Source organism: Pholis gunnellus (genome assembly GCF_910591455.1).
Source record: "Pholis gunnellus genome assembly, chromosome: 24".
In the NCBI taxonomy this organism is placed as follows: domain Eukaryota; kingdom Metazoa; phylum Chordata; class Actinopteri; order Perciformes; family Pholidae; genus Pholis; species Pholis gunnellus.
The window spans coordinates 4717049-4741104 of NC_136551.1; the positions used below are offsets into that span (position 1 = coordinate 4717049).

Below are 24056 nucleotides of genomic sequence, written 5' to 3' on the forward strand. Positions count from 1 at the left end.
AAAATCAATTTCCGGGCCACTGCTACGCTGCATCACTGACTTTAGTATGGCAATGTGGAATAAAGTGTGTGCTTTATGGACTGGAAGGCACCGTTCTCCTGCACAGATTAAAAGTGGAGGAAAGGAAGTGTCACGATGAATGGAGGCGACGTCTGGAATGGTTTCTGAAAACTCATGGATTTGATGCAAATTTCTTTATTTAATCCTCTGAATCATTTATTATTCAATTTATGAAGCCCCTCTTAGGAAAAGAATGCCACACATCTTCAAGGCAGTTCAAAAATAATGCACGGAAATGCAGGATTATCTCATCAAAAGCCAAGGAAATAAACACCAGCCATCATTGAAGCCACTGAAGAAGAAACACTGAGCTAAGAAGAAATGGAGCCATTTGAGGTTAAACAGTCTGCTGTTGCCCTCCCCTCCTTACAGTCACAGATTTGTGGACGTGGGGGGGGGGGGGGTTTGACACCACCACCGGTGATGGAGTCTTTGATGAGTCCATCCCGCTGCAAATGTCGTGAGGTGGACGCGTTTCACCTTCAGGTACTTTAATGCAACTTCTGCCAAAATCCTCAACCCCCGGAGTGAGCTGCAGTGGCTTTAGCACGACCACGACAACATGGCTGCTTCTGCATATCACCATGCTGCATTAATAAAATTATACATATTCCCCCTTTCTTTGCTTGATAGTTACTTGAAGTCTAGCCTGAAAACCCTGAGGTGTACAGATGAATGATGCTACTTAGTTATTCTCTGACAAATGATGAAACTGATGGGTAAGTCTTGCATTAGACTTCAAAAAACTTCACATATAACATCAGAAAAGATCAGATGTGGAGCGTTTGGTAATAGTAAAAGCTTTTAATCGGGTGCAGCATGTCATATTTTGACATTATTAAGCATGTTTCTATCACAGCATATATAAATATATACCATGAAAACAATAGTAACTATCATCATAACTTACGTCTCAACCTGCTGCCTCATGAAAGTCCACTTCCTCCAATTTCTCCATATGCTCACGCTGAGTTGGGCACGAGAGACTCTCCCGGGAAGAAGTACCAAGATTCGAAAGATGCTGGGTTTCCATCTCTGGATGACGAAGTTGCCCGTCTGATGTCTCAGCCTCTCAGTGTAATGGCTTGTGAGGTTCCACTGCCTCCAAGTCTCCACCCGCTGACGGTGTGTTGGACTTGGGGGACACCCATCAGAAGAAGGACCCAGATTCCATAGGGTTTCCTTCTCTGGATGCCGAAGTGGCGTGCTTAATGTTCAAGCCTTTTAACCTGTTGCCTCACGAGGTTCCACTGCCTCCAAGTCCTCCCGCTCTTGAAACTGTTTTGGACATGGGAGACTCTTAAGAAGAAGTACCCAAATTTAAAAAATATCGTCTTTCCTTGTGTGGGTTACGAGGGGCCTGATTTCATGCCCCCCAGTTGGCTGGGTTGGAGTCGTCTGTGTCCACACCTCGAGAAGAAATATCTCAATTTATCTACTGTTGCTTTTCCTTGTCATAATGAATTAACTTATAAAGCCAATATCAATACTTATTAAGTGAACAAATAAAAACGTTGTCTCATATTAAATCATGTTAATGGCGAAAGGGGAATTAAAAACAGAGTCACTACAAACACCAGAGGCAGAAGAACATCTTCAGTTGTGCATCCTTCAAGCCTCATATGTGACAAACCTGGGTCAGGAAATAATAAAAGGCGGTGCTTCCGCAGTGTGCCGACTAAGATGGAGAGGGAGGAGGAGCATCGTATTGCTTTGCCAGGCGCCACTGAGTGGACAGGAGCAGTTAATTAGATTGTAGCTTTTTTGAAACAAGAGCACAGGGGCACACTACACAGGACATTGCACATCATATTCACATGAGCAGAATGTGTAGCATGCGCACACATTACCGCAATACAGCAGACAAAAAACAGCGAGTACAAATATTAATGACAGCAACAGCAAATAGGTATATCTATACAGTCTTGTCCAGGGTTCAACACCATCAACACTTACCGTATTCCCATCATGCACCTTGCCATGAGACACAAATGCACACTTTAGCGTGATTTATCCTGAACAACTTTGAATAATGGAGAATGAAGTGAGCATTAAATGAACTGGAAGTGCTTCTATGATCCCCCCCCACCCCCACCCACCTAAGAACGATTAGGAGGAGGAGGAGGAGAAGGCACCTTCCTGCATGAGTGGCTCTGCAGCCGGGCTGACTTGCCGGCGACGCTGTCACGGAGCGGAGTGTCAATTTTTAAAAGAGCATCTCTTTTCCTCTGGGCTGCAGAGTGACGGATAATGCTTTTGTGCATTACCGAGAGGGGAAGGCCATCCATCATGGCTACGTGTGTGTGTGTGTGTGTTAGAGTATGTGCATGTGCTGATTGTATGCAGGTAGCGTTGCTCTCCTCCAGGCTGTGGTGTGGTTATGGAAGGGGAGGAGGGCGGGGAGGTGGAGGAGGAGGCCTTCCGGGTAGATGCAAGGCAGGCAGAGCATCTGGAGACGACGACTCTACACTGGTGTCAAGCGGGGGCGGGTTATTTATTTGGTTGGGGGTCGTGGGAATACTGGAAGCATCTTCTCGCTGATGAAGAGCCGACTCTCTCAGACACATTGCAATGCCAGCGGAGGTGTGTGTGTGTGTGTGTGTGCTTCGTGTCAAAGGCTACCATTTCAACACCAGATGTTGTCAGGCTGATTGGTGGGAGGGAAGGAGACACAGCAATGCACACGCACACACATGTATATACAATGCCTACGCACAAGTCGAATGCATCATTTTATATTCATGAATTACAGGAGCTGTTTTTGAATGGCAACATTTTTGACGGTGTCACCAGTCGACACTCGGCAGGGGACACGCCGAGTGCGGCGGGAAAGACTCGGAGTTCTCTCCGGCTCGTTTGCAGGGGAAAATACCAGGTTAGAAAAAGAACCACATTTTGGACACGAATGGCTGAAAAACACAAGTGGAAAGCAGTGCCGAAGTGGATTTATATGCGCATAATTTTCCAAAAATCTTTTGTGTTTTCTACATAAATCTGGGAGGCAATCCACTCAATACAGTGGCGCCTAAGTGCAGAAGCACTTCTCAGTTTTTGGCAAGGTGCCGAGAGAGAGAGAGAGAGAGAGAGAGAGAGAGAGAGAGAGAGAGAGAGACGCTACAGTTTGACCTGTTATGCTCTGTGGGGCTAACGTACAACATTCTATGCTAATGCTGCTCCTGCAGTCGCTCTTGTTTCCATAACAACTTCAGGTGAAGGAGACAGGCCCCTAACCAAAAGAAAAACGTGGAGCAGCCTGTGTGTGTGCGTGTGTGTGTGTGTGTGTGTGTGTGTGTGTGTGGGGGGGGGGGGGGGGGGACACACACATGGGGGACTCAACCTACGCATGCACACGCACGGTTAATGTAAGGCGAGCAGGTCCACGCGCATGTATACAGTTGCAGTCGCGCTTCCACACAACCCGCTCTTGTTGTTTTTCCCCTCCCTGTGTGTGTGTGTGTGTGTGTGTGTGTTCAGAGGAGGGGGCAGGTGCTGCGCGCTCCCCTGGCTCCATCCTCTGAGGGGTTATTACTGTCACAAATAATCCCACGATGACGCCAAGTCCAAACAGTTTCAAAAAATAAAGATGGGATACGGATTTGATGTTTGCAGCACTGGATTGTCAGCGGATTCGCTTTGTTTGTTGTTCTTCCCAGTGTATATATGGAAACTGCAGCGCTGCGTCTTTGTGTGTGGCCTTGGTCATGGGAGGAAGGCCCTTTTGTGCAACTTGCTTACTCTACTACGACGTGTTTACTCGACTCCCCGGCTCGTGTGCCCCAGTGGCCTGATGCTGTTATGTCTCCAAGGGCCCGGACTGTAGCTTGAGAGGGACTGATAAGCAAATTGGCTACATTGAACAACGATTGTTTCATTTGCGTGCAGTGTAATATTTCTCCTGCTCTCTCAAGCCCAAGGCCCACGCAACTGCAAAAAATTCACCTCTGCAATGAAACCATCCATGCGAAAAACAACACGGCGCAGGAAAAACTGAGAGGAGCGCGCAGAGATAAATCTCCAAAAACACTTGCTGCAAATGTCCCACGAATCCACCGCCGTGACATCATTCAGCGGGAGTGTGTGTGTGTGTGTCGTTATGAGGATGGGTGTTTGTGTGTGTGTTGAGATAGAGAAAAAGAGAGAGGGATTGCTAAGTTGGCGGTTTGAATGATGTTTAACTGGAGCTCAGCACAGCTGAATGTGGCTGTAAATCCGCTTTCTCCTGGGTGCAGTTACTCAGAGCGACACGGTACAGAACTATCACAGAGAGAAGGATGTCACCGTATTACTGTCGCACAAACACACACACACACACACACACACACACACTATTTCTGCCTCCTACAAGGCATAAAATGTAACCCTCACCATCAACAGCAACCCACTCAGAGGATTTAGGATATATAGAGCACAGAGCTCCATCCCACATTAACCAAACACAGAGATCTCTCCTCTTGAGGCTTCACATCCACTCGCTGGCTCATAATCTCCTTCTGCCACAACACTTTCCCACACAACATGCACTGCTTGGGATCAAATTTACGACACAAAGGCAAAAGGAAAACAACAAGACAAGACGGACAGCTACAATTTCATGCCATATTAGAAATAGGCGTAGTGTATAAATAGATGAAGGATGGGACTAGTTTTTCTCAGGTCTGCTTTAAGAAACACATGTCGAAATGTATGATTACAACTTCTCTAAAGGGAATTGGAGGTGCTTGTACACGGCACCTTTTTATTCACTGCTGTGTTTCACACATGTGCAACTTCTTCAAAGGGGAAATGTGGCGAGTGTTCTTACAAAGCTGCTTCGTAAACACGCGTCACCCGCGGAGCTAATTTGACTCAGATGAGGAGATTTATGTGCAGAGCCGAGGAGACTCGCGAGGTCGTTGTTGTTGTTTTTATTTAGTGTAGAATCGTCAATTATTTCGTAACAGATGGGTCTCGAAGTGCAATTGAATCTGATTATCGCCTCGATGGAATACATAATGGTAAAGGCCCTGATTTGGGCAGAAAGTTATGAGAAGGCTATTTCAATTACTCCACGAACTAAACTTGTGGTGCCAGCCTCACACAGCACACTCAGACATTCAGATACTTTTCTACTTCTTAATCTCCTCTTTTCTTTCTTGCGTTCTCCCCCTTTAATGACTGGCGAGAGTGAATCGTGATGAGCACAGCTGTTTATTTGCTTGTTTCTGAAATCGGCCCCGGCTGCGTTCTCGAAAGCGCGCTGCTTTTTTTTTTTTTCTCATTGTTGATTGATTGCCGCTTTTCATGAAATACAACTTTGCTTTTCATTCTATTATCGACACGCTTGTTCAAATAACAACAGGCCCGGCCACTCAACTCTGTAGAAAATCATTTGACAGATTCGGTGTAAAGAATTGTCTACGGTGCCGGCACCGAGCAGATTCTTACAGACGCTTTAAGATGTTTTGTTCAAGAATCCTGACAACCTGACAAGTGTGATTGCTCCACTAACAGCCTTTCTTCACTTAACTTGTGATTGGCAGATATATTTTTAGCTGGTTTTTTCCCCTCTCAGGTTCAAGAGTTCAAATTGATTAAGGTCCCACGGAAGTTATCTGATCTGTTTTTAGAATTAGGTTGTGTTCGAACTTTTCCTCTGCAGAGCACCGACACAATGATCACACTCTCTAAATACAATTTGAAAGACTCATTTGCTGAAGGGTGGAACATGTGTGTTTTAGACACTCATCCCCCTGGTTTGCAGAAACTTACAATGCCAATATTTATTCTGGTGTCTGGGTTGTTACCAGAGCTCTGTAGCCCGCTCCTCATCTCTGCTTAGACGAGCGGTATTGACAAAGAAAGAGAATGGAACAAAAAAACAAAGACCACATCTCTGTTTTCTGCAACATCGATTTGATCAAGCGATTACTAAAGCAATACAAGAATTCCTCAAGCTGTGTTTGGAGAAACAATTGCACTCGTCTCAGACGTCAAACACGGCAACGCCTTCAATCAAACTCAACCACACAACGCCCCGGACAGATGGTTGGGACCCACTGCGAGAGGCCTCCCGCGATGCCCGATAACAAGTTTCTCGGGCTAAATAGGGAAAGCGTGACTGTAAACACACCCGCCTCAAGTGGAGCGAACAGGTGGCCCACCGCATAGGTCGCACTGGTCACGTTGCGCGTCCACAACAAAGGTTCAGTCATGAGGAAATCAAATCTGGATGCTTTTGGGAAATCAACCCTTCTGCTGAGCAATCCCAGCACGAGGCGTTAGCTTCAGTCTAGCATTCTAACCAAAAAAAAAATGCACCAACAGTGTTGCCGTGGTCCCAAAATTGCCTCGAATCACGCTCAGTATCTTTTTATCAAGTTAATGTCCTCCGTCCCGATCATTTCCTCCATGTATTTGTTTTCGGGGGCAGTATCCTCTGGTGGTGGGGAGATGATAATGTCACGGAGGAAGGAGAGTGATGGTCCGTCTGGTGTTTACACAAGACTTTGGCCTTTGTTGTCATTGGGTCTGTCGTCATTGGCGGGCGAGTTGCCACAAAGCCCCTTTCCATCCTCCACACACACTCACACACACGCACACACACCACTCTGACCCATATAGGTGCTTTGAACCGCTGGCAGGCCAGACAAGATTATCTGGGCCCCCTTCCCAGGAAGACCATTGGGATGTGGGTGCGTGTGTGTGTGTGCGCGTGTGCATGAAACACGCGAGTCTCTGCATGTGTTTATGCCACGCTGCGGCAGTTTTGCGTCGTGGGTTTTGGATGCTGTTGAAAGAGATGTAAGGTTTCGTCTCCAGGTGGTTCTCTTCCTCAGACTGTCACTGAAGGTGCAGGCAGGAGGAGGATATGGGGGATTTTTAGATTTCTGAATTTCCCCTGAGAAGTTCTGCTTTATAAATATTCTTCAAGATATTCTTTTTATTTCTATAACAGTTAAAGCCAATGTACCTCCACATACCCAAGCTTCACTTCTCGGGAGAAGCGTCTATGCAGGGACATAAAGGAAATACTAAGGGATTAAGTTAGGAAACCAAACAAAGTTTCCTCCCTAACTGTGATGACTAACTGCCTGTTTGCACTCTCTTCCATCTTGATTACCTAACCCCCAGATTAATTAGCTGTGTGTTGCAGACACTTCCTGTGGCGCGACCCTCATATGGGCTCCCTCCTCAATCTGCCCTATCGACTTACAGGGTGCCAGAGCTTTTTCTTTGAAGGCCGCCTCGGCTTCAGAGGCAAAAGAGCTCTCTGATCTGACGGCTGAAGGAAAAGGGCCCCCGCAGAGTGATAAAAACCTAGAAAAACAACATTTGCGTAACACACACACTCACAGGGAGAGAAAGAAATTAAGAATAATTTGGTTGTGAAAACAAGAGGTGGTATGGAACAATGACAATCTGGCTCCTTTGGTAATTTCCTGTCGGCGTTCATTCGTGTGATGTGGTCGAGGCTGTTCTGCCGGGATCAATCAAACCTGCGAGCAGATGGCATCGCGCTCCTCCAGTGTACTGGGGATAGTCTGTGTTTTTTTTTCAGAGGCGGTAATTGGCCCGCTATGTTACGGACCGGAGCGTGCTAACAGCCGCCACCGTCGCCGGTGTGCGGCGACAACACGTGTCGTCCTGCTTTTGTACGGCTCATAACGTGGCACCTGAGCTACAGGCTCCATTTCACATCGACCCAAAGTTGTGTTTAACCGTTGCTGTGATTAAAAAGTGATGTCTATTTCAGAAAGGGGGAAAAACACATTTCAGAAGCGCACGCAAGCGAAGAAACCCAACATTGACTTTGGCTCGCTCATTAATCTTCCAAACCCCAGCACAAAATGCGGACCAGTTCCTGCTGCCTTTCTACAGGCGTCCAGGAGACCCCAAGGAGTGAAAGGTATCACGTTCTGCATCTGAAACTGTGCTGTATTTGCTAACAGCGTTTAGGTGTATATTTAGGTGTATAAATGGAACAGTGTGTGGGAGACTCAGCAAGCTGTATAAAAGAGAAGCAGAGTAATTGCATGTGTACTGTACAAGTGTGTGTGTGTGTGTGTGTGTGTGGCTGAGACGCCGGGCACTTCAAAGCTTTGATGTTGGAGCTCCTAAATGAGGGCCACCAGAGGTCCAGACTAATGGGACATCATGTGGAGATTAGAGGCCGAGTGTTGCAAGCTGACAACATGGCATTATGTATGACTGTGTATGTGACGGAGAAAGAGATCGAGCGCTTGTGTGTGTGTGTTCTTTTTGCAATTAAAAGTGAGAGTTTGGCTCATCGTCTCAGATGGAGTTAGTGTGGCAGGAATGCCAAGTACGATCCCAAAATGCTGCGACAGTCAGACTTCACAGTAAGAAAATCCTGGCCAGCTTTTTCCTCCGTATGGTATAAATCCTTTATTAAATAATCATAACAATAATTATAATAACAATCATAAAAAGAGCATTTCTGTACAAAGACCCCTTTAAAACAACAACAACAGCAGTCCGAACAGTGCGAAAGGGTGGGGGGTGGGTGGGGGTGAGGGTTGGGGTCCTGTCCTTTTTATGTTTGGTCCTCCCAGGCAGAAGGGGGCGCTGTGACTGTCACTGTCAAGTGTCAAGTTACTGTATCTGAAACCGGCTCCAAAGGCAAGCTGGATCCCCGAGGCTCCAAGGCACTTTGAAGAGAGTCAGTGGGGTCCGGAGAAGCGGGCCTCAGAGGAGAGGGATGGCATGTGTGTGTGTGTGTGTGTTTACATGGTGAGGGTAGATGGGATGAAATGGCATTTACGTTCTGCATGGTCTCAAATATAGCAACCAGTGTTCCCTTCATTTTTAGGTCTGAGCAAGAGAGGTTGTGTATTCATGTTCTGTATATACATCTGTATATACAACTGGAGTAATGTGTGTGTGTGTGTGTGTGTGTGCGTGGGAGGGAGACTTCTTCTTCTTCTCTCACCCTCTCCTTCTCATGGCTTATGAGTCCATTCAGAGCGTGCAAAACAAACCCCTTTCTGATTGATTCAAAACGATCCAGAAGAATGCCTGCCTTGCTGTGCGAGAGACGACATTAAAAAAACAGGCCACAATCAGCCAGTAGTTTGAGGAGGAGGAGGAGGAGGGGGGGGGGGGGGGGGGGGGTGTCTGTGTGTACGTGTTGGGGGGGACTAGGTCCTTTAAATCATGGCTTTTTGAGGTCCACATGTAAAAAGAGAGAGGGATGGATACCTCCTCTCTTGTCTTGGTGTCGCCTCAACGTTCCTTTTTTCAACATTTCCGCTAACAGTTTGCTTTTAAGGCTTGTTGTGCGTCCGCGCGCGCAGTCAGTGGATCGAGAAGAGACGTTTGTTTTTCATCCCGGTTTTTTTTTCTCTTCCGTCCTCCACGGGGAGAACGCCGCCCCTGTGAGAAGGGGGATTTTAGTGCTCTGTCAGTCATAGTCTCTCTCACTCTCTTTGTTTCTTCAGTGGTTTTCAGTCTCTGCCCTTAACAGCAATCCATAGGTTGCACCGACCAAAGTTCCTTGACCTTTTACCATTAACCACAATGTAAACATGACCTTCTCTTTGACAGGAACCAGTAACAACGAAATATAACAATAACTCTCTCTGTCATTAAAAGAATGTGTTAAAATCCCCCCCCCCCCCCCCCACCCTCCCCTCCTCTAAACACACATACACGTTCTTCGCCTCTTTTTTTTTTTTCTCTACTTATCTGCCATCACAGACTGGCGATAGGCCAGACGGGAAAACATTAAACAGAAAGAGAGTGACCGAACAAACTCGATGGACGTCTGTGACTAAAAATACCGCAGACTGTCAGGAACTAAGAGGATAACTGAGGCTGATAGGTAGCAGAGTCTACGACGGAAAACAAAAAAGAAAAGAAAAAGCCAACGGGCCACACAAAGGAGCTAAATTCTAGGCCACTGTGTTCACATGTGATCAAAACAGACGCTTTCTAAGCACGTTCCTAACCTACCACCTTTCCAACACGGTGTGTTCTGACGCAGTATGTGTAGCTTACAGTATCCAGCTTCAAGTCTACAATGCATTTATAAACAGTTCTCTTTCGGTGGAGCAGGAATCTGTAATTGATATGTGTAGATATTTTTTTTTTTTGAGGCCTAACGTCCCCGCAATGGAACGATCCATCTGAGTCACCCCAGTCTTTCTGTCATTGGTTCTTTCGCCAAAAAAAAAACACTAGCAACAACCGACTGTGCCACGTCTTCCGAGCAGGAAATAAGTTCTCATTCGAGCTAAAACAAAACAAAGTGGCTTTCTCGTTGTCCATGTGTCCAGGGTTCTGCACCACCGAGGAAGTATACTGAGAGTGAACTGGAGGAAATGAAGAAAATAGTGCGTCTCTCGCTCTCGCTCGGTTCCCCCTCTGGCCGTTCCCTCTCTCGGAAACCTCCTCACGCCTCGGTGCAGCAGCGCTGTTGGTTCAGCTTGACCTTGTGCTTGAGGCCGTCGTACAGTTCGAAGTTGTAGTTCTCCAGGGTGGTGGAGGAGCGGGACGACAGGCCGCTGTAGGAGCAGGTGCAGTAGAGGAGGAGGCCGGCGCACACCGCCCCGAGCAGGACGCCCAGGGAGCTCATGACGATGATGGTGACCAGGATGGGGTCCAGGGTGTACAGCCAGGAGTTGTCCTTCTCTGACACGCGGGTCACCGGAGGCTCAGATGACGGGGATGCCGTGTTCCACTCGGGGAACTGTAAAACTGTGAGGGGAGGAAAAGCAGAAAAGTTAATTTCACGACAGTGACTGAAATTGAGCCTCTATGGATCAAAGGGTGTCGTGGTCAGCTCCTTGGGCCTCACCTCCGCCTAGTGAGTCTCTGCCGCTGAAAAGACGTCCATCTCCAAATTCATTTGGTCTCTTCACTGTGAGAGAGAGAAGCACAGGAAACATAACCTTTAAGCATGAAGCAAATTCCACACAGAAGAATGGTGACATAGCACAGCATTGGTTTGTTTCTGGTTCAGATTTAATACATTTTGTAATCCGAACAATCAGGACCACGCACACATTTACTGACAACTAAACCTTTTGTAAATTCACACTTACATTCTGCATTCGTACACACACACACACGAGTCTTGGAATAATAGAAAAATATGACTTTATTAATAGAGAAAGATCATTATGATACATTCCTGTCAAACACACAGTCATCACATAGCATACTGGTGGTATAAGACCGTGTGAATAGAGATGCAAACATCATCAAATACGTAACATTACCCATCATTATCACCATTAAAATCATCGACACTGTCGCTGTCAAGTTTAAGAGTGGTGCATAAGATGACGAAAGAAAACAAAAAAAAACCCAACAACTAACGGTAACAACATTTAAGTAGTGCTTGTCTTTCCGTTCTGTGCGACTCGCAGCCATGTGGCGCGAGCTGAACATTGATATGCGTGTGAGGGTCTGAGTTGGAGGATTATAAGTGTGGTAAAACCGGCAATGACTGCAGCACTTTAGTTGAGCCAAATAGCTCAAGTGTACTTCTACTTTAGATGAGTTTTCATTCCACTTTGTGTGCGTGTGCATCGGTGTCTACGCCGTGCGAGTGCGCGCTTGCGCTTGCGTCTCTTGGCAAGCATGCAGGAGTGGGAGTAACTGCTTGGCAAGGGACACGTCTAGATCTGGAGGTCTTTGACGACCAATGGCGTTATTAATACTGTTTCCGGGGGCAACTGAGGTTGGCAGCTGATTGGGCGGGCGGAGGTGCGGTAGATGGGAGTGGGGCGGGGGGGGGGGAAAGTGCTTACCGCAGCCTTAATAAATGTTATCTGTCCATTAACTAATTACAACTATTAGAGGCTTGGAGCGTCACGGTGTCGAGATGGCTCAAGTAGGGTGTCCAATCCCTCCTCTCTCCCCCGGGTTGATTTAAAAGCACACCGTGAGAGCGTGCCAAAAAACACTTCTTCTTCACTCTGAAATGCAGCCTCTAAAATGTGGCAACAAATCGAGGTGCATTCTGCTGAGCTGTGGGCTAGCGGGTGATGGATTTTTTTGCCGGTGTGACAGATCACGAAAAAAAGCACGGCCCCGTTAAGCCACAGAGTGAAGACCTCAATTTCATTCAATCTGGGGCGTTGAACCGAGCTCGTGTCCAATCTCACCACCCCTGCACCGACTGATGAGCGAGAGACTGGTGCCAATTTGTCTGAGCTCAGTCGGAGTTTTGAGACATTTCACAATGAAATAGGCTTTTGGATCCCATGTACGTTAAACATGAAGTAAGAAGTGCATTAGCTACGTCTTGTTTTATGTTAATATCCAGTCATGGCGTCTTATGGCGCTGGAGGAAGCGCCATCAATAGCTGGAGCTCTGCTCTGGTTTTCATAATGTCTTGGATCGCTCTCAAGGGTGCACATATAGAGCGAGACCCTCCACTTATGCCTTCCAGCTGGTAAAGCGGCATTGTGGGATTTGTAGGAGTATAAATCAAGACAGCGATGGTGATGGCAGACAGCTGTGTGTATTTACAACCCTTAAAACAACGAGCACATATTCCCAATGAAATCACAACAAGGCACGGCGCAGCATGGGTTTCATCTGGGCAGCTCAAAGACATGGGGAACAACGAGAGTGGGAGGTATGAAGCGCGAATGGGAGTGGGAACAACGTGCTTTATTACGCCAGAGGATCGAGAGGAAACACTAAACACTAAAGACGGCTGCATCCATCACTGACTGATGCCTTTATCAAGAGAAGACAAGACGTTCAATCAAAGGAGCTGGTTATCACCATTTGTGATGCAGGACTTAAAGTATGATGGATTTGCATTCCTTTTGTTTTTAAATGTGCACATGCTCTGTTGAAAAGCACAATGGACGGATTTCTTTTCCTGCTCCAATGCAAACCCCCTCTCTATTGGTACAACTCATATCACAGCTATCTCATGCTTTTATTACAGAGATACCAAGAGCTTTATTTTCTGGGGCTTGCCAGATCATTTCCACAGCCAGCACGTTGAATGCCTCTCAGCCTAACAGTTTTCTCCCCTCTCTCTCTCTCTCTCTCTCTCTCTCTCTCTCAGCACTGCAGAGCTCCTCGTGTCTCTGGGGTCTTGTTTTTAGCCTGTGGTTTGGCAGCTCTGGCTGGCCCTCGCAGCGGAACCAGCTCGACCCCCGATCTCTTCCTAGCCCACACATGTCTGTGTGTTTGTCCGTGCTGGGGTCATTCCAGGAGGACTGCTGGGGTTATGAGGAGCCAGACGGCACTCAATGGTCCGAGACAAGCCGTTCAGATAAATAACTTACTCAGACTTCAGTCCTCTCATCAGGAGTAGCACAGTATGAAATGCCAACAGCAAACTCCTTAATGGAACAAAGAAGGAAACAGCAACCGAAGCTACATCCATTAGAGACAGAGAGAGAGAGCACAGTGTTTCTTTGCAAATGTCCACGTGGCAGTTTAGGGACAGTGTCATCATCACCCTTGCAACTGTAAACTAAATGAAGGAGGGGTTCGTCGGGTGGATGTTCCGTCAGTGTTGTGGCGTTGCGGCGCACGCTGCCACTGACGTCATGAGTTGGCGTCCCGCTCTGCCAAACACAACGCGGCTAAGTGCCTTCTTTTCAGCAGAGGGTACGGTGTCGGTCCCGGCTGTCCAACCTCACTGTCAGGACTGGCTCCACCCCTGGGGCGGCCATACTGGAGGACCAGTTAGAATACTGGAAGCACTGTGAGGAGCTGTGATAGGCCACTGACAGCTGGCTCTTCTTGGTGGCCAGGTGTTGTCGGCAGCAACAGAGGGCCCTGACCAAGATGGCCACTGCCAGGAGAAGGAGGGCGCCCCCGACGGCCATAATGTAATACCAGTGGATGGGCAAGGGAGGCACAGGAACGCCTCCCCCTGGTGGAGAGATACAGAATAATTGGCCAGCGGGAAAAGAAAGGAGTGGCACTTGTTTATTTTCTACATTTAACTGTCTTTTTTCTATCCCTATTGATTTTCATCATACGAACAGCAGGCGTGCACCTCATATGAGCATGCACAAGCATGCCAGTTGCAAAAAAAAAATTACATAAATTCTCCAAGGCCCCCCAAAAAAAAAGGAAAACTTAAAATGCATCCATTTCTCTCATGTAGCTTGGGCTGCAGTTGGAGGACAAGTTTTCACACCAAGATCATCAAGAGATTTGGTTTGAAATCAGTCCAATGGTGGATCCAGTCAAATTCAATGCAATTGATTTTTTTCCAAAGCTCCGATGGAATGACTTGGTGTGAAACAAAAGCCAAAATGATTAGTTATGAAAGCACCCACACACATTGAATTAAGGAGCTTTCTCTTCCTGTTTTCGCACTGGCACAGGAAGTCCCAAACAGCCCCCTGATAAAGTCTCAGAACCATGCAAGGATCAGTCGGACGGACACCACATGGAAATCCAATGTTCCAGAGCTCTCGCAGCCGACATTGGATGGGAATTTGTTATTTAGCTGGCTCGAGACGGCAGATTTGTTTTGAGCACATAATTTATCCTGTTCTTGGTTTTTTTTCCTTTTCCTGTTTCTCATGCATCAGCCTCCTGGCCGGTCCTCTCCTCCTCAAGCCAAGCTCCGTCTCCTTGGAGACTATATCTCCACAGATCCTCTACACTGCTGCCCCTGGCTTCAACCCCTCCTCAAATTCTTGGTAACAACCGACTAACCACCTTCCAAGAAGCCTCTATTCGACTGTCCAAGACTGCTAAAACAAACCCCTGAAGACATTGAAAATGTAAAAAAAAAATAAATAAAGCACAAATGCACCATCCAAACTTGCGGGGTGAGTTGTAAGACGGGGAGAATGTCAAATTGAACTAGGGAAAGTGAAGCAGAGCTGAATACATCCTGATTTTTGGACCGTGTCACATAATTACAGAGGGAAATGGTGCGTGCTGCTGCTACTTCACACTGCACACACTCATTAGACAGAGCTGAGTTCGGGAGAGGAGAGAGAGACACCCGTGCTTGCCGCTGCTCAGTCACTCTATCTGATTGCATTTCGCTGGGGACACTGATGTGTATGTGTGAGGTGATATTAATGTGTGTGTTGGTGCATGTTAGTCAAGGGTTAGAGACTCTCTGTGTGTGTGTGTGTGTGTGTGAAGGCAGAGGAGGTAGAAAAGCCCAAGAAGTGCACACACATCACATTCGCACTGAAACCGCCAAGCTCTTATCTTATTGGAAGACATTATGAGATGCCAAAACACTAACATCAATCTCATAGAGTCCCCCAGGATGCTCTAAATATTTTTCATGAGGCAGACAGTTATTTAAAACCCTTCAGGCTGTGTCAGGCAGCACAGAACTGAGAATATGTGGTTCTTTTCAAATATCCGACTCCATGAGGTGTGCTTGATTTAGCTTGCCTTGCACGCAGAGTTTGCTCTTTTGAGACTAGTCCTTTGTTTCCACTGAGACTGACGAGGTAAAACTGGCGCACAACAGCACATTAGTGAAATAATCTATTTTCCAACTTGGAGAAAATGAATTTGGTATTTGCAAATTTGATAATTAAGATTTTAGCGAGGGGTTTAGTGTTTGTTTGGTGATGTCTACATGCTGCTGCTGACGCCACGAGGCACTGGCTTTAATAATGAATGCAGATTTATTCATCTGGAATCACACAGCAGACTCAGCTTCTGTGTTGTCGGCGAAGGACTGGTTTGGGCTGTCTGTTTAGCCGTTAAGACAACTCAGTGCCCCCAAGCAAAAAAACCCCAAGGCTAGTGCATACCAACGGGCAGGAAGCAAGACCAGAGAGGAAGTGACATCATAACAAAGTCAAACTCACCTGGGTTTTCTGGAGAAAAAGCTGCAAAGGGTTCTGCGAGGACAGAGAGAGAGAGAGACAGGAACAGAAAGAGAGAGAGACTGTAAGATAATTTTAAATATGAGGGTAAAGTCAGCCAAATGTCACACAAATGTCACAAGACTATCAAAGTCCTCCCGGGGAAATTTAAGTTAATTCCTCAGATAACTCACATGAGTTGTGGCATTTACTCGGCTCCTTCGCCAGAATGCAATTTCAAACACTGTGTGAGTGGGGAATCTGAGATGGTCTGTGCTGAGAATTACATGTGTGTGTGTGTGTGTGTGTGTGTGTGTGTGTGTGTGTGTGTCTGCGTTCACGCATTTCAAGTTGTTTATCTGCCGTGTCCAGTTAAACTGGAACGGGAAGGTTTTATTTTTTTTGGGGCCTGCTGCAAATGCACAGAGCAGAACCTTCACTTTGATTGCCTGGAATGCAAACGCAAAAAAACTGGTGTGTGTGTGTCTTAGTGTGTGTTATGTGTGTGTGTGTGTGTCAGGGGCGGGTGGGAGAGAAAAAAAAAAGAGGGGGAAACTGACTTGGGAACTGGCGCCTTTTGGCGCGAACCCCAACGTACTGTGAAAAACTCAACTGCGTTGGGTGATAAGCAACATCCCAGAATGCTTTGGGAGTGGCGAAGGAGGGGAGGGAAGGGAGGAAGGAGGAAACACAGCAGCATGGAGGCAGGAGGGAGGGGGGGGGGGGGGACCTGTGCTGTCATCTTTGCCTTCGGAGCTGCTGTGCTGCTGAGACTCTCTCAAGACTCATGAAACACACATATGCACAAAAACGACAGATACAACACTAAAAACACACAGCAGTGTTTGCCGCTATAGCTTGGAACTCTTAACGACACTCTGCCTGCTCCCCATCGGGGTCCAGCTCCAAAGCACACTGGACGTCAGTCAGAAGTGATGACGGCAGGGGTTTTTTTTGGCTCTGAAGCCCCGGCTCGGTCTCTGATCTGTTTAAGACCCTCTCCAAAGCCGCTGCTCGGGCCAGATTAGGGAGGCTGCGCTGGCGCTCGGCTTGCACCAGGCACCCAGAAAGTTGCTCGGGAAACAGCCTGTCTAGTAATTCCCTTTGACGGCTCGGGGAAAAAGCTCTGTTTACAAATACGACCGAGGAGTGAGCGCATGAGAGATGGAGGGAGAGGAGAGAAAGAGAAGAAGAGAAATCTAATAAAACATAGATTAGCATCGCCGGGGCCCACGGGGCGTTTATGGCCTACTTTTACTATTCTTCTTTTCTTCTTCCTTTTTTTTTTTGTGGAGGAATAAATGCTGTCCCTCCCTCTCCTTCCTCCTTTCATCTCTGTATTCAGTGGGCTCTTTGGAGGAGAGGATGTCTCCGAAACTGGGATGGGAGTGGAGGGAGGATTGTGGGTGTTTATCACTTCATGTGTGCCTCTGTTCAAGGACCTTCAGGCTAAAAGTGGAGGAGGTGGAAGGGAAACGGCAGATTGATGGCGTCGAGTCGACGAGGCGATGGCGGAGTTGATGGAGAATGAGAGGGAGCGGGTGGGTCAAATGTGGATTTGTTTATTTTCTCTATATTTTTCTGCATGGAAAAGGTTTGGCACACTGAAGCAGAAAAAAAAAGTCTGTCTGTCTCCCAAAGTGTGTGTGTGTGTGTGTGTGTGTGTGTGTGTGTGTGTGTACTTACGTGTACACTCTTTCAGAGGGGTGTTGGAGCTCATGTGGATGTTGTCTATCCAGATGTGTCCTCTGGTGCCGTGCACAAAGAAACCCTCCATCACAACCTACCGCAAAACCGGGGAGGAAGAGGAAGAGGAGGAGGTAAAAGTTGAAAAAGAGAAGGAGGAAGAGGAAGACGGATGAAGGCAACAGGGAGCAGAGAGGGGGGGTGGAGGCAAATTGAGAATGGGGACACATAGGGGGGGAGGAGGAGGAAGAGGAAGAGGAGGAGAACAGGATGAAAAGTTAATACGGTGCCTGTGATTTCAAAGTTGCACTCAACACTTGCAATCATCCCCCCCCCCCCGTTCTCTGCAAGCTTCTTCAACTTACTTTTTTATGAGAACATTAACTGCTTGTGATGTCTCTGACAAATGCACAGCGATCCCCGAACAATCACACAGCCAATAGAGACGATATGGCTTACTTTCGCTCCTTTTGAAGTCAAACCTGGCCTAAGGTGACAGAGATTGAAACTGATGCCTTCATATGCTCCGAGATAAATGTGTCTCCCTCTAACCAACCCTGAAAAAAGACGTGTTTCTCTTTCTGAGAAGACATGTAATAAAGGGTCTGACCCAGATACTTATTATCAAGCAGACATACTTTATTACACCTGATATTGGCCAGAAGTCTCATGCTTTCATAGCATTGCTGTTAGGACTTTTCTAGTGACCACGCTCTTTCAGTATTTGCACTTTTTCATCACAATAAAGTTCGTTATTTAGCCTAAAAAAATGATGGTTTTATAACTACCTGGAAGTCTTTAGGGGAGCGAGGCAGGATGGTACGACCCTCCCTCCAGACGAGGCCCTGATCGTCTTTCAGCGTCCACAGGACGGTCTCCTCGCTGTGGGCGTCCCGCAGCAGGACCTTCAGGTGGCCCTCGGCCTCCCCCCACAGCTGGTAGGAGAAGAGGAGGCAGAGGGGCCCGGTGTCGGCCGCCACCACGGGGCTCACGAACCGGGCTCGCTGCTGCTCCGTCTTCAAGCTGGCGTCCATGTACAGATAGCTGTTGAGCTCTGCAGGGCAGATGGTAAGAAGGAGATACTCTTTAACACATGTGTTTGAACTGTGACGTCAACGTCACAAGTCAGCAAAAATACATTAGATCAAGTGAGAAAAAAAGCTGCTTTAGTAGCTGTGACACTGTGCAATAAATGAGCAAAGGTTTGTTTTAACCTTGAGTTTGCTACAGCCAAATAAAAAGAGATAAAAAGATTGAATGGGTTTTCATTTCAGCCCTCGAGGCAATAAAAACTAGGAAATGTGAAAGGATGCATAGACTTTTGTAAATGGATGCTGCCGGAACGAGCCCATACATGGTTATAATCATAAATCATCACATACAGGCAGACCTAGACACACACATATACACCCTTATGCACACATGTACAGTATGCTTTCACACAATTACAGATATCTCAAACAAAAACAGAAATTAATCACCAGTTGCTAACAGGACCGGGATCACTAGCACACAATAGTCACGCCAAACAATAGGGAAATGACAAATATAAACACACAGAAGAATAGGTCCAGTGAGAGCGTCATGCTACCAGAACTCCAGCCAAGGCCCTCGGGGGCCATTTCTCTTCATTCCCTTCCAGGTAAATGACTTAAACAACGGGAAAGTCCAACACGCCGCTCCGTTTGTTTACACCAGAGGATGTTTAGCTTGCAAATTGGACGCCGACACAAATTCCATTGTGAGAGATCGGTGGGCCTACAGTATGTTCTGAGTGTGTGTGAGAGAGTGACTCAAGGAGGCGTCTGGTGAGGAATTTCTTAAGTGGGTCCGGTGGGAAAATGTCCAGCATCAGCAATCTGCAGATTAAATCATCTGCTTTATCATGTCCAACTGTGTGTGTGTGTGTGTGTGTGTGTGTGTGTCGGAGCAACTACGTGCCTTTCTGTCAAGCGAGGAAAAAGCAGTGTGAAGTAAATCCTGGCGCATACAGGTAGTTATTTTAGTGTGTCTGCCTTTTTGTTTCCCGGGGAACACCACGAGGTTTATCTTTAACACAGCATGTGCTTTTTGTCCACCGTACAGTCGCATCCAGCCGTGCTCGAGTTATTGAGTGACTGGGGTCGATAACCTTTCACTGTGTGCGTGTATGTGTGTGTGTGTGTGTGGTCTTTCCAGCAGATCCGACAAGCGGTATCTGGAGGGACAAATCTTCCTCCGACTTGACAGCTCCCTTCTGCCCGCCATACGCCCAGACTCGCCTGTGTGTGACACTTCAGACAGTGTGTGACAGTGTGTCCCTTGGCCCTTCGCAGCCCTGGAATGAGTGAGTGTGTGTGTTTCCCCCCTTTGCTCCACATGACACTGTTTTCTGGCGTATGAACTGCATGTGTGGATAGGCCTATAGAGGATGTGCAAGTGACACAAATGTGTGACTCTGCGAGGTGTTTCTTCCGTCGTCTCGTCGCGTTGAAGGGCGGGCGACTCGCAGCGAACCCCCCGTTGTCGCGCAAGTTGTTCGCCAGACAGCTCATAATCGAGAGCGCAGCACAACAGAGCATTATTAATCCATTTCACAGCGGCCTCCTGCAGCGAGAAGCAAACATTCAATCTATGAAGCCTATTTAGCATGTTTTTACTAGCGGGGGTATATTAGGCCAAGTATCACAGTACATGGAGGCTAATTCCACCTCTGTGCCCAGATAATTGGCTTCATGACGGAGGTCAAGAGGTGAGGAGATCATGGTTTCTGGGTCACATGACAAAAAGGAACCCTATTGAGGATTAAACAGTGATTTGATAGCAGTGAAATAATGATCCTGTGTTGGCTGGGATTCCTGACCTTTGACATCGGCAGGGGGAATCAAAGGCTGGCACGGCGCGTCAAAACGGCTGGAATTGATACTCCATACATGAAAGCCACAACCTGACTAATCTAAGCAGCCCTTTTCCAATCCGGCCGCGATGAAAGACGCCGCTTTGAAGCTCCCTGTCAAAGATGGCTGTGACCTAAACTCGTCACGCTTCAGGAACATTTTTCGCCTTTGCTGCGAGATTCCGTTGCCCTGCCGAACGCGACCCCGGTGACATCACAAATTTGACAAAACAAGGGGGGGGGCATGCTGAGCCTCTTGTTTAATTCTCTCCAGCTGGAGGAACGCTGAATCTTTCATGGAGACTTGCTCGAAACCAATGAATTTTAAAACCAGGTGGGGATAAGAATCCCGAACCCAGCCTGTGAACAATTATATATAGAGCTATAAAACTCCCTAAACGCAGCAGCATACATCTTCTATAGTTTTTAATAACACGCCCAAAGCTGTATGTATGAAGGGAAAATGAATAATTATTTCTTCAAGGTGTCTAAGTAGATGGAAGCCGACACAGCATCATCTGGGATGTGCCTGCGGTGATGGAGGGGCAGTGACGGACGGCTGGGAATATCTGCTCGCCTTTGGAATCTTCCGCTCTGAACTTAATTGGCGCTACCGGGTCTTAACCCCTTCTTGCCGAGACGTCGCGCGGTTTGACACAGAGCGCTGGTGCAGGTCACATGTCGCATGTCAGGCACCTCTCGCTCCTCCGATTCACTTTCACTCTCATCCGCTCGGAAAGAGCGGCGAGGCTGGCAGACGACGGCGCCGCTAGATTAGACTGGTGTCAATTTAAGGAATTATTTTAATCAAATTGAAAGAAAGAACTCAATGGAGATGCACAAGGAGAATGACTCCATTTAATTAGTGTCTTGTCTAGACTCAGTGAAGTTGATAAAATGAACTTAATGCATTTGTGCGTGTGCAATTTTCTGTGCCCAAATGGAATCCTCCTTGCAGCTGCATCCATAAAAAAGCTCTGCAGCAAAGCAGCCGACACCAAAATAAAATGTAAGATGTCGGTCGTCAACATGAGCTGCTCACAGCATTGTTTGTAAAACCGTCCAGACGGCCCCTGCAGGTCGCTGTCCATCAAGCGCTCGCTACAGTGAGAGAAACCTCGAAGCGGCTCTGAGTCGCTCTGCTAACCAGACAGCGGCGGTGAGTCAAGCAGAGTCTTCCCGCGAACGATGAGGAGACTCACCGTGGCTGTGCAGGGACCAGAGCAGAGGGGCGTTGGGGTCGTGCGTCCACCCACACAGGCCGTGGTCGAAGTCACACACGCTGTCGGATGAAGAAGAAGTGGCTACTGTGGAGGAAGAGCCAAAGGCCAAAAAAAAGGTATGAGACATCATTTCAGATAAAGGAGCATCCACGGCTGCTTTACATAACAGCTTTCATCGCTTCTTGTTACTGGTTTTCTAATACGACTATTAAACCAATCACCTGTAGTCGCCAGGGGGACGGTGGTGGTGTCAATGTCAGCGGGCAGAGTTGGCGTGGCGGTTTCGGCCGGCGTGGTGGTCTCTGCGGAAACAGACGTAACACAGCTCAGGTCAGGGGTGGGTGTGCGAAACAATCCCCAGATATTAGATTGCTGTAAAGAGGACACATTAATCACCCGATGTTTGTTTGAGGGATTATTTATGTGGAGTTTCTCCTTCCCGGAGGGCCGGGAAAAACAGAAGGGAGAGGAAGTGATAAGCAACAAAGGCAGAAGGGACCGGGAAGTAATGAGGTACAGTGTATTTATGCACCTTTAATAACCCTCCATTCTGCCTATATTTAGATAGCAAAGTAAGTTAGAAGAAGCTAATAGTCAGTTAGCTTAGCATACATAAAAAGAATGAGGAAACAGCTAGCCTTAATGTGTGGAAAGGTAAGAAAGAAATCCAACTAACTCACTAGTTTAAACTTCATATCTCGATTGATTAAAGGACCAGTGTTTAGGATTTGGTGGCATCAAGCGGTGAATTTGCAGACTGCAACGAACTGAAACTTTTGCCGTGTGCCAAACGCTTAAGAGACATTTCCCCCCATGATTCAGCACATAAACAGTACGTCTGACTCTGCTGTATGTTAAGGCTGAATTAAAGCGCGTGTCACAACTGAGAGTGTGAGGTCATCGTCCGAAACTAACTCCATCTCCCGTCTCCTGTCTCCATCCCACCCAGAGTGCCAGAGACAGAGGGAGGCCGGAACAGACAGCCCAAGAGCACCCAAGGGGGGGGCCTCCCGTCATGTTGTGTCTGGGTGCTCAGGCGTCAGTGTGTGACTCAGATATGCAGACACACACACATGTCCACATGCTAATACACACAGACGCATCCATACAGAAGTGGGGTTAAGGCTGACGGATGGACGCGTCTAACAAACTCCCCTCGACCTTGGACATCATGACCACACTCTGGGACTACTCACTGGCTGTCAGGGAGGATACGGAGCGCGCGCACACACACACACACACACACACACACACACACACACACACACACACACACGGCCGTTTCCCGCTCTGTTTTTCTGTTTTTCATGTGTGCGTGTGTGAACTATCGTGTGTGTTACAGAGTGTCTCGCTCAGAAGAAGGGAGCGCAAACGCAAAGTTAAACGACTGATTTCGCTCTCTGCCCTTAACATCTATTTAAGCAACCGTAAATCAGAAGGGAAGACATAGAACACACCAAGGCACAACAATTTGCTCATTAAAAGGCGGCGCATGTGCAGAAACCGACACGTGTTGAGCAGTTGGAATGTGAAGTGGGAGAAAGTGCTGTGTTATTAGGAGCAGATGAGTTAATGCTGGTGTTTTATGGAAGTTTACGCTGAGGTTTTGGGTCACGACTGAACTAAAGATCCAAATTTATCACGTGAATTAACTGTGTAAGATGTTTCTGTCTGTATAAACATCTGTATGAGCAGCTACAGACACATGGCCCTTGCTTTCTGATTTAACCAACATTAGGGACCACTGAAATGGCTTCTTAAGCATATTGTATTTCACATTGCTTTGTTAGCTGGCCCTGATATGTCCCATTTAAGTCTGTCCAGGGCTTAAACGGCTGGAAATGTCCTGCGAGACAGAGCTGATCAGTTGGAAAAGGAAAAACAAGCATGCAAACATAAAAAATAAAAAGCCACACAGATTCATCACGATGCTTTCCTCTGCTGGACGACTGTTAGTGGCGATACTAGAGCCTCCCACTGGTCTTTCTACATGACAACCATTATCATTAAAGGCACTACGGGACACAAACGCCGCGTGATATACAATTGATCCGCTTAAAGGAACTTCCTGTGGAAATGAGCGCTACGGCGCCCTAGCTGGAGAAATGGCAGACATGAAAGGGCCGGCCACAGCTGGCGAGGGCTTCTGACATTAACCCAGCGTTAATGTCATGTCCTTTATTCCTGTCATTAACTGCCTAATGAGACTCTTATCGCTGCCGGCCCACCGGGAACCAAAGGCAACGAATGCGATCCTCTTCCTCAAATCTAGGGCTCCATCTCTTGTTCGCCCTCTCTTATAATTATATCTCTTCCCTTTTGTTTTTGCTTTTCCGCCTAACCTTTTCGCCCAAGCCTTGGGACCGGGCGTGAAAATAAACAGAGTGCCTATACATTACCTGGGCGCCCACGTAGGCGTACCACGAAACACACATGAACCC

General features: G+C 47.3%; 1 protein-coding gene across 3 annotated transcripts in view; it reads right to left on the reverse strand.

The window, feature by feature from the left end:
• Nucleotides 1-9714: 9714 nt before the first annotated feature.
• nrp2a (neuropilin 2a) overlaps nt 9715-24056 on the reverse strand; it is a 53544-nt gene continuing 39202 nt past the window's right edge. Inside the window, exons 12-18 of one of the 3 annotated variants that reach the window (XM_079185476.1) lie at nt 21837-21917; nt 21595-21696; nt 18306-18571; nt 17518-17614; nt 15835-15867; nt 10856-10918; nt 9715-10755 (exon numbers count right to left, since the gene is read on the reverse strand). In XM_079185476.1, the coding sequence (XP_079041602.1) occupies nt 10451-10755; nt 10856-10918; nt 15835-15867; nt 17518-17614; nt 18306-18571; nt 21595-21696; nt 21837-21917 (947 nt within the window). In that variant the 3' untranslated portion in view covers nt 9715-10450. Of the gene's footprint in view, nt 10756-10855; nt 10919-13121; nt 13911-15834; nt 15868-17517; nt 17615-18305; nt 18572-21594; nt 21700-21836; nt 21918-24056 lie in introns of those variants that run through there. The other 2 variants (XM_079185475.1, XM_079185477.1) reach the window with 2 other exon arrangements.